Genomic DNA, 13,534 nt, shown 5'->3' on the forward strand with positions numbered 1-13,534 from the left:
TTGCACCAGTACAGTTCCAACTTCGCTGCTGCCCTTCCCCACCCAGATATACAAGAACAGCACAGTTGGGAGGGAGACCCTGAAACACCACCACGCCTGCCTTTCACCCAAGATAAACATTGAATTCACTCTGTCATTTAGAGTGGAGACTATGCAGCCACCTTTCAGCAAACTAGGTAAGTTTCACAGTTGTTCCAAACTCTGGTAGATTAGCTTGCTACATGATTACCTTGCTACATGGAAATATCCCAATCATATATCATAATTACCACAACATATTGGATCCACTAACCCAAACTTCAGGACTTATTTGGCATTTAGAGGATCCTATATTTATATCTCAAACATTGCAGTTGCTTGTGAGGCAGTGCAAACAGCAATTTAACATTGCAATGGAGGGTTTTGCCATTTGGAGAAAGCCAGAGATATTAAACATTCTTCCTCTTGTATATATTAAACATTCTTTATTCTTCCTGTTGCATATAAAAGTAGTATCTCACACACACAAAGCACAGTTCAATGGAAACATGTACATTTTTAGACAAATGGGCCATACAGTTAAACTTTAGAAATGTTGTTCTGTAATTCTGTATAGTAACCCATCAGTTCAGGCAGCACACAATGGTGTGATTTCTACGGGCTTCAGGTAAAGTAAAAAAAACAACAACCCTAATATTGGTCTTGCAATTTGCATCACTCTCTTGATTGCTAGCCTTGGGCAAGAACACATACATGAAATATTTGATCCTATTTTAATTTATAGCAGAAGATGAATCACCAACAGTCCCAGCAAATGGTTTTTTTTCTGTCAATAGAGTTGGTAGAGTTCTGGAATTGCTTCATGTTTCAACTCCCAATGATCTGTCAGGCACAGCACTCTGCCCAGTTCTCAATGGAGGTCTATAGGAAGTCTTACAGGAGCATATTTATACCTGAAGTTGCCCATTCTTCATCAGGCCACAATTATATTTTCTTATTCACAATGTATTTTAGCAGCCAATTTCACCGCCACCTTTTACCAAGCCCAGTCATGGTCCAGAGATATAACTTGAACAGCTCACTTCAGACAAGGTCCCATCTTCTTTATGAGATGGGCTGAAACAGAAATTTAAGCAGTCTTCTACCAAAGGAGTATTGCCCATGTCACAAGCCTCCAAAATCACAAGAAGAGCAGAGATCATGATCTTCATCCAAGGTCAATGGTAAATTTCCAGGAAATATAAACTGGCAGCCAATTTTTTTCTCAGAAGGGCCCCGTAATCTGCTTAGGCAGTAAAGCCAGAAAAGCACACGGTCCACAATAAGGTAAAAGTGGTTTCCTTTAAGATGAGGTGGAAACAAAAATCCACCTCATCTTAAAAAGGAACAAATGTGTGGGCTGGGCATGGGAGAGAGCTGTTCTAAGGAGCAAGATTTTGCTTGTGCAGCAATGTTGGCAGGGTGCACTCAAGGCAGCTAGAATCCAGTTAGCAGCAGAGCTGGCTTGTGGGAAATTGGCTCAGTTCAGAGAGTAGCTCATTGGGGCAGCATGCAGCAGACAGTCATTGCCACTTGTAGATCTTCACCATCTTTTCTGTCAAAGTAGCCAAGAAGCTGTTGCGGTTCACCTCATAAGGGCAGACATCTAACACAGGAAGGTCAGCAGGAAGTTTCTGCAGCAGGGAGCCACTCCCTGCATCCCAGAGCTGCAGGATAAACAAATAGAGTCACAGCTTATCAGGAATCCTGTTGCATAAAAATACAACTCTAGCTGTTACTAGTTGGGATGTAGCAAGGAGACCAGTTACAAAAGTATTGAACTGTTACTTTCCCATACATTGGCAAGCAGCCAAACATCACCACACATTTTGGGTGGATTCAGAGTGAGCAAGTGATTCGTGGTGTAATGCTGAGGACATCCCTCTTTGGCGCTCCCTGTGTACAAGGAGGAGTGGTTGCAGCCCTGGCACAGAAAACATGCATGTCCATACCCAGAGTCAAGCCTCAAGGAAAGTGAGAAGAGGGAGGACAAGAGAGCCCCATGTCCATATAATGGAAATGGCTCCAAAGAGGCAGATACAGGTTCTACCAGTGTCTCAAAACAGAATTTTCACTAGAACAAGGGCTCAAGTCTTTTCTCAATGACCAACCCGGCATTAAGCTCTTTGAAGCTACATAGCCTTAAAAACATAGGAAAACAATTACTCAAGTACCCTAACCACCACCAAAGCTTCCAGCATTTTAGACTATTAACACAGAGCAGAACACAACGTCCTACTCCTACAACAAAGAACAAAAAAATGGTACCATGGCAGAGTTTGATGCTTCATCGCCAGCACACACAAGAATACTACCATCATCTTCAGGACTCTGGAAGATGGCATTTTTGGTCAGGAGTTTGCACGATGGACCTGCAGTAAGAGTTTGAACTGGACGACATGAACAGATCACATCCTCAGTCCCATCAGTCAGCTGAGTAGAGGTCAGCTCCATCACCACACACCGTAAACAGTTATTGTTTCTATCTGTGGGATGAAAGTGAAGAGCTTTCCAGGGGACAGGTAGGTATCAAGGTATCATAGGAAGGTATCAAGACAAAACACTGTACTCTGGTTTAAGTGCAGCCCAGAGGCCACTGCCTGACCGCTTCACTCACCGCTCATGGCAACTACCCCATTTCCTTAGGATACTACTCACTCACAATCCCTTCCTTGCATGTCATCCCACGGAAGCAGGAGGGCTCATACTGCACAGAAGGTCCCTCTTGGGAGCTGCAAAGTTCTAGGGAGGGATAGACTCCTGAAGTAGTTGGCACTTACCCTTCACCGGGGTGGAAATAATGCCTCCCATAAAAGATCCATATTGTATTTGGGGATAGGAGACTGCACCCTCTGTGCCCCATCATCTTGAAAAGATTTGGGGAGACTGGGGTACAGAATAACTGGTGCAGCACTTTAGATGCAGGCCAGAGGTATCCTCTTCTCTTTTAATGTGTGTGCAAGAGACGCCAACAACAAATATGGTAAGTGGTTTCTGTCCACACAGTTGTAACTGTGTCCACATTTAGGGTGAAAGGAATCCCAACACTGCATAAAAATAGCCCTGCCCTGATGTCTACACATCACAACTTACTGGGTCTGAATGTTGCAAGGCAGTGCCGTGTGCTGGCCTCTGTCTGAAGGTCAATGCAACCTCCAGGCTCCAGAAGGAGGTGGTGAGGCCGGTAAGAGCCACTGGCCTTCTGTTCCCAAAAGCAGGCTCCCTCCAGTGTCCCAGATACCAGTCCACCATAGGGCAGTGAGGCAGAGGCCATTCGGGGAAGATACGATAAGGATACCACAGGGCACCTGTGAGGGACAGAGGAAAGAGCAATAACCAACAATGTCAAACCATTCCACTTTCCCTACCCATTTACTGTTGTGAATCTGAATGAGCATGAGTAAGGAAGGATTTCAAAGAGAACTGGAGAATCACTCTCACTTCTACATACCACTGGCCAAAAGAACTGGTGCTATGACTGAAATCCTATTAATATTTACCTCTGAGCAAGCACCACTGAACACTGCACAATTGACTTCTGAGTAAGAAACAAACTGAGCTCCATATCACCATGACTGTTCACAACCCCAGAAAAGAACAAGGTAGAAGTCAATCACTGCAAGCAACATTGCAAGTATGACAATCTCTCCAGGGCTTACCTCACCCAATGTTCATTCCTATTCCTCATCCACAGAACTGATTGAAAAATACACATTCTGAGAAGTCTTAGTGCAATGCATTAAGGACTGGAAATGGGTCCCAGACAAGTTTATCAAGCTAAACCTCTGCCATTACGCCATTCTCAAAGGTCTTCATTCTGGGTTACAGTGGGGAGGTAACCAGCAACCAGAGTAAAAGGTAGTGTTCCTCAAATTCTGTGCCAGGAAAGATATACCAGTAACACTTGGTGTGAAAATTGTAAAGTTCTACAAGCACTGATCATCCTTCATCTGCTTCAAAGTCCTCTACAGTCTTAATTCATATGTTCAAAGGACAACCTAACTGTATAAAGCAGGAAAGCGATACCTGGATTTCTGTGGAGCAAGCTCCTGGACATGAGAGCTTGTGTCCCTCAGGTCATACACCAAGACAGAGCCATTGACCAAGCCAGCATAGACATAGTTGGTGTCATCCAGGCACCAGCTGCAGCTCCAGACAGGTCGACCAGTATTGTATGTCTGCACAACGGTGTTTGTAGTCAAGCTGAGGGAAAGTTAGCAGAGCTTTACATATCAAAGCGGTCTCCCATTGAGGACCTTGGCACTTCTGCACATGGCCCACGCTATCCAGCAAATACCCAGTTGTGGGCAGAACAGCACAGTTCAGACAAAGCTGCTCTGCAGGAGCCAGGCAATATTTCCAAAATAAGATCCTAACACAATCTCCTGGACCACAGAGAAAGGAAGCAGGCATCATAACCATCACTACTCACCTGGTAAGCTTGAGGGTATGGTCTAAAGCAGCAGATAAGAGCAAGCCATCTGCACGGTTGCTGAAAGCCAAGCCCCGGATCTGCTTGCTGTGGATGGGGACATATTGGCTGCTCTTTGAGTTGACAGCACTCATCATCTTAATTCCACAGCCTGAGACACAAAGCAAACTGATCAGCAGAAAGCCCACCCTGCTAGAGTCCAAATGCTGCAATGTCTGTCCTCTTGATTGACCAAGGCAGTGAAAAAACCATTACCATCATAAAACTTAGGGACTTGCTTCAGCAGGCAACTCACCAGGAATGAGGGTGCTTTGTGGAGATGGCTGTGACACTACAAGGCAGCTCAGTGGGTCGCAGTATGCCATAACCCGGCAGTTGCCCACCTGAGACACTAGGGTGGCCCTCTCAAAGTGGTACTTGTGCTGGCCCTGGCTGGAGGAGAGGCAGCCTGGAAAGCATGAGCGAGAGTTGCTGGGCTGCTGAGAGGATAGGGTGTTGTGGCGAGCCATCAGGGCCTTTAATTCCTATAGAATGGAAAGCAGGAAAAATGAGGCAAAGAAAGTACGGTATGTGTGGAGCCGAGAGCACTGGATGTTTCCACAGGCAGAACAGTAGTAAAAGTCATGAACAACTTGTTCAGGGTTGTTGTTTCTTTACTGCTTTTGTATACAACTTGGCTATTTTTTGCATGTAGAGTGGTTTATAAATTCTGAAACAAAAACTTTGTCACAGAAAAGAAATACACCAAATGCAAAAGCCCTTCAACCATCTCATCCCCCAGCTAAAATATAGCTGGGATATCCTACCCTTCAACTTGCCACTTTTCATTCTGCAAGGTGGTTCCTTAGCTGAGCTTGCCTTAGTTTTTTCACTATTTCCTGCAAGATACAATTTCTATTCCTTCCTGTGTCTGTTTCCTCTCCATGTATTGATGTGATGAGTGTCTGGAAGATGCAGGCTGGGACAAAGAAGAGCGCTGTCTCAGAACTGTTTTGAGAGGTTGTCTCTGGGGGTATGGCAGGGGATGTCTTGTGTGGGTCCCCATTCAGATTTTTTTGTGCTCTGGAATACTGCTCTGGAAGTTTTCTGAGTTATATAAATTCACTGAGGGTATATAAAATTTACCAGATTAGAGTTTTGATTTGGAATGTTTTTGTGACTCCTTTCCCCAGATCACAAGCTTTGACATACAAACTCAAAGCAAGGAATGAAACTGGGCCAGGGTGACGACCTGGGCCCCAGATTTTGGGTGCCCAATGGCACCCATGATGTAACATTACACCATGATGTCATGTTACATCAGCAGAACGTTTCTACCAGAAATCACGTTTGGAAGCCTGGCAGGGCCTCGCACGTCACCTCAGAGATTGCACTGGAACCCCACGGTGTGGATGCTAAGCACCCACAAAAAGTTGTGGGTGCCGTGCCACCCAGGGCCCCCTAGAGTTGGGGTCAGTGAACTGGGGTGTCCTATTATCTTGTCCATCATTAGCAGAGAGTGAAAGAAAAGGCCATGAAGATAGCACATTTCATTTTCTTGTACATGGGAAGGGGATTTAGAAGGTTCTGCATGAACAGGATACAGCTAAACCTACCTGAACTTGCTGCCGAAGTTTACTGCATTCATCTGTCAAGACCTGCAGCTGGAGGCGGCTCTGTGCGGATTCCAGCTCTGCCTTCCTTCGTAGCATTTGCTCCTTCTCTAAAGAGCTGCAGGAGGAAAGTACAACAGATGCAATTAAGGAAGCTCATGAGCCAACCCATCTCTCTCCCACTGATGAGAAGAATTCGTTTTCTGTTCCATTTTCCTGCCACCCAAAAACTTTTAGAGACATAATAACAGTCTCTTGAATTTAGACAGAGACATTTAAATAGTAATACTTCAATTTCAGAATAACCATGAGAGATTCAATAGAAAATGCATCTCATTTTATCTTAAATATATATACTAGAAAAAAAAAGTTACAGAAGCAGGCATATATCTTCACAGGGACATCCAAACACAGGGACATCCAAACACTGTACCTATCATACCTACCTAATACAAGTGTAACAAAGCAAGGTCTTGAACTAAAGCCTAGGGTTAGGACACAAGTATCTTCTCCAATCACACAGATGCTCATCTGACTCAGCTGAGGCATAGTGACAGTTTGCCAAGACAGGTGTTTATGCCAGGTACTGCTACCCTCAAACTTATAGGAGGAAAGTTGTGAGTATATACCTTTTCATGTGTTCCTGTTCACTGGTGTCCAGCGCTTTCAGGGTACGTGCATAAAGGACTACTATATCCGAGCGCTTGGCTTTCTTATTACACTAAAAAATGAAAAAATGTGAACATAAGCCAATTTATTGGTTATGAAGGACATTTACCATGCTGCTATTAATTTCTCATGACTGCTACACAAACCAAGTGGTGATACTGCTTTTCAAATAGATCTCTTTGCAAAAGCAGGGATGAATGCACAGTGTTGGCTTGCTGAGAGACTCCCCTTATCTCAAGTAATTCTCCAGAACAATCAGTGGGACTCCCCCAAACATGCAAAAGTGACCTGCTCAACATCATGCCCAAGCATCTCTTCTCAAAGTTTCCTTGTGCCGACAGGTAGTCTTGTTGACCTGACTGATCCCAGGCAAAATCCTGAACTTAGCCAACAAAGCAAAGACAACTACTTAAAAAGGTAAACAGCACCTTACTACCCCCCCTCAAAAATCCCATTGTCTCAGGTGGAAGTTCTACCACTGCTCTGTCACCAAATATGATGTACAGCAGCTGCTGCCAACTTGGTGTCCTCCAGAAGTTTTGGATTACATAACTTCATTCAGACTTAACCAGCACATCTGTGCTAGCTGGCACTGATAGGGGATTTGCAGTCCAAAACATATGGAGGGCAGTAAGTTGCCAAATGCTGATAAAATACTCATCTCACAGGAAGAGTTTGACCAAAGGGAAGGACAACTTGTTGCAACTCCTAGAGCCCAGATTTGAGGAGTCCTGCTGTGCTCAACGCTGGCTAAAGTGCTGTGCCACTAAAGTGTTTGAGTGCCAAAACAAGGAAGAAGGCATCCAAAAAATGGAACACAGCTCAGGGGAGTGCAAAGAAAAACACAAGAAGGTCTACAGAAGGCAAGCCAAAAGAGGAAGAGCTTACAGGAAGATGGCATGGAAAGTAATGCAGAAAGGGAGAATTGAAAAAAGGAAAATAATGTGGAGATAACTGTTGCCCACAAATTTTACCAAGGACAGGAAAAGAATAAATGGGTTTCAAAGAGGAAGATTTAGGTTACGCATCAGACAGAAGAAACAAAAGCTTTTACCTGTGGGCATTTGCCCACTTGTCCCTTCAGCCACCTCTCAATGCAGCTATAGCCAAAGAGATGACCACACCGCAGTGCAGAAAGACGGTGCTCCCCAGCATTTGTCCACTCTTCAAAGCAGATGGCACAGGTATCTCCACTCTCCTCTTCCTCACCCAGAGGAGCCAGAGGAGCCGCTAGGTGAGTTCTCTTTAATGGAGTTGTCTGAAACAAGAGAACATGGAAAAGGTCAAGCAAATGCAATCTTGGTTTATCTTAATTGGCTGCACACCCTCCATAGCACACACCAAATCATTCGTACCTTCTTCTGGAGGGCAGTGGCACCTCTAGCATCAGGATGCTCTGGCCCAACAGAATCCCCTCCAGAAGGCTCCATTTGGGTTGCATCAGAAACTGCAGGGGAGAAACAAAGGAATAATTAATATAGGAAGAGATGGGGACAGGTTGTAATTAGTGTCACATAAACAAAAACTCAGTAACAAATTGTTAGCATTTAAAAGGGAAGTTCAAAGTGACTGAACACAAAGCCACTGCTGTCTAAGAAAAAAAGAGAAAAGAGAGCAGCTTTTTCACCAAGATAATCCTTCAAACTATGTTAACAGGAGGCAATTAAAAAAAAAATAACTTGTAAGAAAATAGTAAAATAACTCAGCCAGCAAGACACCCTCTGCAAATTCCAATGGTGGCTTCCCAGCACAATCCCCTTCCACCTATGTTCACAACTGGTTTGCTTCAACCTTCCTTTCTTCCCTCATTTCCCAAGATGCCCCACCTTTGTTCCTGCATTTTTACTATCCTCATCTGCTCTTTTTAAATACCGGTAACCTCCAACCTTCTCTTGCTGTTCAGAAAAGGGAATACAATGCACAAATAAAATGTATATGGTACCTGAATCTCCCCTATAAACCCCTTCTCAAAATTCCTCTGTGAAACCCTTTTTGTGTATGTGTGAAATAAAATAATAATAAGCATGCCTATTTGCATAACAGAACCTCAGTTTGACATTTAACAAGGTTTATACAAAGATCAGAAAACAGCTTTCAATTATTCAAAGACAGCAGGATACAGTGGCAAAGTCTGGCCTTGGTTCAAGTCTCTGCAGTCATGAAATAAATGGTATGGTCAGGCCCAAGTCATCTTCTCCCAACCTAGCCTACCTCTCAGAGTTGTTATGAAAATTCAATTGTCATACCCTTTGAAGTAAGCTGCCCTAAGCAGAAGGTAATGAATACAGTCATAGCTCGGGTTGCAAACGTGATCTGTGCGGGAGGCACATTCGCAACCTGCAGCGCCGTATGTACACAGGCGCATGACGTGATTCGGCACTTCTGCACATGACGTCATTTTATGCTTCTGTGCATGCGCAAGTGCCGAAACCTGGAAGTAACCCGTTCTGGTACTTCCGGGTTTGATGTGGCCCGCAACCCGAAAACGCACAACCCGCAGCGTTCACAATCCGAGGTATGACTGTAAACAAATAGATGGTTGTGGTCAAAGGTAGGCAATGCATCACGAGCCATTTCTGAAGTTTTAGGCCCCTTTAAAGAACCAATACAAACCTCCCAAGTTGGCTGGCCCAGATGCCTCCTCAAGGGCACCCACTGTCTCCTCTTCCTCCTCAGTGGAGCTGCTGCTGCTGTTACTCTCAGAATCACTTAGAACCACAGTTTCATCTGAGCTGTTCCCACTGTGACCTGCTAGGATGTGTGATGCTGCTGTCGCTTGTGTCCTGTTGATCTGGAAATAACTGTCTAATGGTGCTGTGGACCTGAACATCCAAAGCATAAATTTCCATTAGAAAATGTAAGATGGAAAGAAGAACATGACCCACCCATTTCCAAGCCACAAAGTTCAATAATTTACACATCTCTCTTTCCCCCTCTGCCTCAGAAGCCACAACTTTTCATTAGATTCTAAACCAACTTTTCATAATGTGCTACCTTCCATCAACATTAACATTGCTCTGTAAGTTGAGCTAGCAACTCTGTAGCCAAGCGTAGCTCAACAAATTCCTACAACAAATGCTCATCCTTCCACCCAATTCTGTGAAGTGCATCTTCTCTCCCTCAACTATCTCCCATCCCAGCAGGTCCTTGTACAAAATGGGCATTTGGGTTTGCTTCCCCATCCCTTTCTTTTTGGTGCTAAGTCTTTAGATGGTAAATTATGAGGGCAGGGGCTGGAGTTTTGTTTTTTTAACTGAAAGTTACTCTGAGAGCTGGGTAGAGAACACATGAAACAAGCAAATTACTCTGTAGGCAAAACACAAGCTCCACCACCAAACTAAAGCCCCACGCCTATCACATGAGTTTATCTAGAAGCCAGCTTACAAATATCAGCTGTCTCCAGGATCTGCTTCCCTCATGATCCCCCCCAACAGGAACCTCCTTGGAAGATCAACCCTCCCGCTGACAGATGCTCACCTCACACACACCCAGGATCCACCTCTCTCATTCACTCTGTCAGGGACCAACTTTGCAGGATCTGACCCCCCACTCGAACAGGCCCCCATCTGCAGTATCCATTCCTCACAGGCAGCAGCTTCTCTTCACAAACACTCAATATCCCCTTCTCTGGGTCTGAGAAGCCCGCTTCCCCCACTGCAACATTGACCCCCAATAGGAGCCAACAGTGCGTACCAAGGATTCAACCCCACCTGGTACCTCCTTTCTAAACCTTTCAGAAGTCTACTTATTTTATATAGCTGCCCCATAGCAGGAGGACTCAAGGAAGCCAGTGTGGTTAGAGTGTTGGACTAAGACATGGGAGATCAAGGTTCAAATCCCCACTCAGTCATGAAGCTCACTGGGTGACCTTGGGCCAGTCACAGCCTCTTAACCTACCTCACAGGGTCACTGTAGGAGAGGGGTGAACCATGTACTCCTTGGAGAAAAGGATGGGATATAAATGTAATAAGCAAGCTCTTTTGCTGACCTACTACTTAAGAAAGCTGTTGATGCCAGCCAGATGAAGATGTTAGTTGCCAACCTGGCAACCACGTGGTTGCAATTGGACCCATGCCAGTAGAAAAATGCACCTGGCTATCACAATTTCTATCACAACAAAGCACATGCTCTACCATGGGCATAGCCAGGTGGGGTGCAGGGGGCAGCTGTCCCCCACTACATCAAGTAAATAAATAGAAATACTTAACTGACCATTTGCACTGCAGGTAACTCTGTTCTGCCCCCCTAACAAAAAGATACCCCCCCCCCTCAAAAAAATCCTGCCTATGCCTATTTGCTCTACTACTACACTATGACAGTGGTGTAGCCTATTCCCCTTCAGGAACACAGAGAGAAAATGTGAGGGGCCTCTTGTTTACAAATACCAGCTGCCTTCAGCATGTGCTCCAACAGACACCACCTTCACATATCCTCGCAGAACCCATCTGCTGCTCCAACGACCAACCCTGCAGGCTCCATGCCGCCACCCCCATTCTGACATGTGTTCCCCCAGGATCTCTACTCCCCCACTGTGACAGACACTCCTTCACGCACACACCCTACGATCCATCCCCTGGCTCTGAGATGCTCCTTCTGTGACCATCACACACTCACACACTTCCTTCCCTCGCTTAGCAACCCTCCTTGCTCTGACAGGTACCCCCTCCACTCACTCACATACCCACAGGCATGACCCACAGGTACCTCCACCACCCCACCCCGCAAGATTCACAAAATCCACAACCCCTGCGAAAGGCCCCCCTTCCCTTCACCCACCCCAGAATCCACTCCCTGGCTCCCGAGGACCCGCCTCCTCCTCCTCCTCCGTTCTGACAGCCACCTGCGCCCGAGAAGCCTAACAGCCTTCCTTCCCCAGGGTAGGGAACGCGAAAGGCCTCTTGTTTACAATCCCCAGCTCCCTCCAGCACTTTCCCCCGCTGCCTCGCTCCGACAGGCACCTTTTCCCTCCTCCGCGGGGCCCACTACGCTCAGCCCCGTTTCCGAGGGGCTCCCCTCCCCCAGCCCCATGGTCACTCTGAGAAGCTCCCCACAGGATCCGAGCCCTTCCCCCGCCCCTCCTCACCTGGCTCGGGAGGCCCGTTGGGAGGAGGAGGCGGCGGCTGAGGCGGCGCGCGGTCCCTGCTGCTGCCGAGGCGGGTTCCTCCTGGCTCGAGGCGGCGGCGGCCTCCGCGACTCGCGCTCCCCAACGAAGGCGCCCCATGAAGAGCGCGAAGCCGCCGGCCGAGGCGCCCCAGACGTCGAGGCGTCCCCGTCTGCCGCGGCCGGTTCCTGAAGGCGGCTTGCGGCGGCGGCTGGCGACTCGGGTTCCTCGACCGCCGGCGCAAAGTCCACGTCCATCGCTTCCTGGTGGGACATGTCCTCCCCTCAGAGGGGAGGGAAGGGACCCAGGAGTCCGGGCCTGACTCTCCCTCAACTGCAGTCGCTCGAGCGCCCCGCCGCTGCTCCGCCTCCAGCTCCCGCGGCCCCTATTGGTTGCTCGTTCAGCCGCGAAAGGCCGAGCGCGAAAGCAGGCTTCGGCTCCTATTGGGACAGAGCGGAGCGTACGTCGCATTTCCATTGGGCTATACGTCTGTCAATTTTGGAGAGGGTGGGAAACGCTTCTGAAGGGCCCCGCCCTCTGCGAGCGGAAGGGAAAAGTTGAGGTCGCAAATGGCAAGGTGCATGAGCAGAAAGGGTTCAAAGACTGACAACTGCAATAGCCATAGGCGGGGCGGGACTTCCGGTTTTTGACCCGAAGCGTCAAGTGACAGCTCTTCACAGCATACAATGGGGAAAATGCAGAATTTTACCATAGTTCACCGCAGTGCATTGTACTGTACAAGCAAAGATAAATGTCGGCCCTTCTTCTGGCTCAGATATTAATGCCACAAACCCACACTAGAAGTTTCATGAGAAAAGGGAGCGGAAGGGTATTATCTGTTCAGAACCAAGCTGAACCTGTCACGTTCCCGATCAATTATAGCCTGTACCAGCAAGGCTAAGGTCTCTCCCCCTCCCCCGCCCCAATTACTTGGTCCATGGTCCAGCGAGACTTGAAACCCGTCCTTGAGATTTTAAAGCAAAAACGGGGTTCAGCTGAAGCATGTGAGCAACCCAACAATTGAAAACCTGCAAAATATTGGGTCAATATCACCATATGGAGAAGCGAGGGGTCTTCCCAGATGAGTGTGTGCTATAACATCTTTATTCCATTTTGTACCTTTGTCTATTTCTGTTTACTATTCTGTTTACCTTGCTAAGTTTGATGCTGACAGGACATGACTTTAGTGATAAATAGCTAACCAATTATCTTGCATGCTTCTTGAATCATGACTTTCCCTCTGGAAGAAGATTCCGTTGTCTGCAGAACTTCGTTTTTTTCCTACAGATGATAATCAAACTTTGCTGGTAGCATAGATTAGTGTGCTGATCTTTAGATTAAGTGTTAAGATTTCAGGGTACTTACTCATACATTCCAAGACATGTTTAAGGTAAGGAATAGTACCAGAATCACTACAGTTCATAATGGGGGTTTTTATATCAAGTTATGCCCACTGCATTGATGCCATGATCTCCAGAAATAAACCAAAGAAAAAGTTCAGATTGGCACCCATCATTGCAGCATTTCCATCAGAGCATTGGGCTCTATCCACTCCAGTGCTACTGTAATTATTTTATTTTTATTGTTGTTGCTGATGCCAAAAATAGGTTAGGGGCGAGTAGCAGAAAAATTTGCACGGGAGGCCAGCTCAAGGTCAACCGCCCCCAACTCGTTTTAGTCTTTTCTCATAGGACATTATTTTGATTGCCCTCTTACATGCTC

The 13,534-nt window shown here is 46.5% G+C and overlaps 1 protein-coding gene across 2 annotated transcripts; it reads right to left on the reverse strand.

Moving 5' to 3' along the window:
- Positions 1 to 444: 444 nt before the first annotated feature.
- On the reverse strand, positions 445 to 13,471 carry RFWD3 (ring finger and WD repeat domain 3). Of its 2 annotated transcripts, none has more exons than XR_014567267.1 (12): positions 11,795 to 13,471; positions 9,325 to 9,533; positions 8,067 to 8,158; positions 7,766 to 7,969; positions 6,672 to 6,763; positions 6,046 to 6,160; positions 4,746 to 4,974; positions 4,451 to 4,601; positions 4,045 to 4,221; positions 3,112 to 3,326; positions 2,205 to 2,504; positions 445 to 2,140 (listed from the first exon to the last, which is right to left on the reverse strand). XR_014567267.1 is itself a non-coding variant. In XM_083751427.1 (12 exons), the coding sequence occupies exons 1-12, from the start codon at positions 12,085 to 12,087 to the stop codon at positions 1,542 to 1,544; spliced, it is 2,139 nt and encodes a 712-aa protein (XP_083607553.1). In that variant the 5' UTR covers positions 12,088 to 12,729; the 3' UTR covers positions 445 to 1,541. The 2 variants fall into 2 exon arrangements, 1 of the variants encoding a protein (XP_083607553.1); XM_083751427.1 differs by having other exon boundaries at positions 445 to 1,685; positions 2,287 to 2,504; positions 11,795 to 12,729.
- Positions 13,472 to 13,534: the final 63 nt, after the last annotated feature.

This window comes from Podarcis gaigeae (genome assembly GCF_964106915.1).
Source record: "Podarcis gaigeae genome assembly, chromosome: 8".
Taxonomy (NCBI): Eukaryota; Metazoa; Chordata; class Lepidosauria; order Squamata; family Lacertidae; genus Podarcis; species Podarcis gaigeae.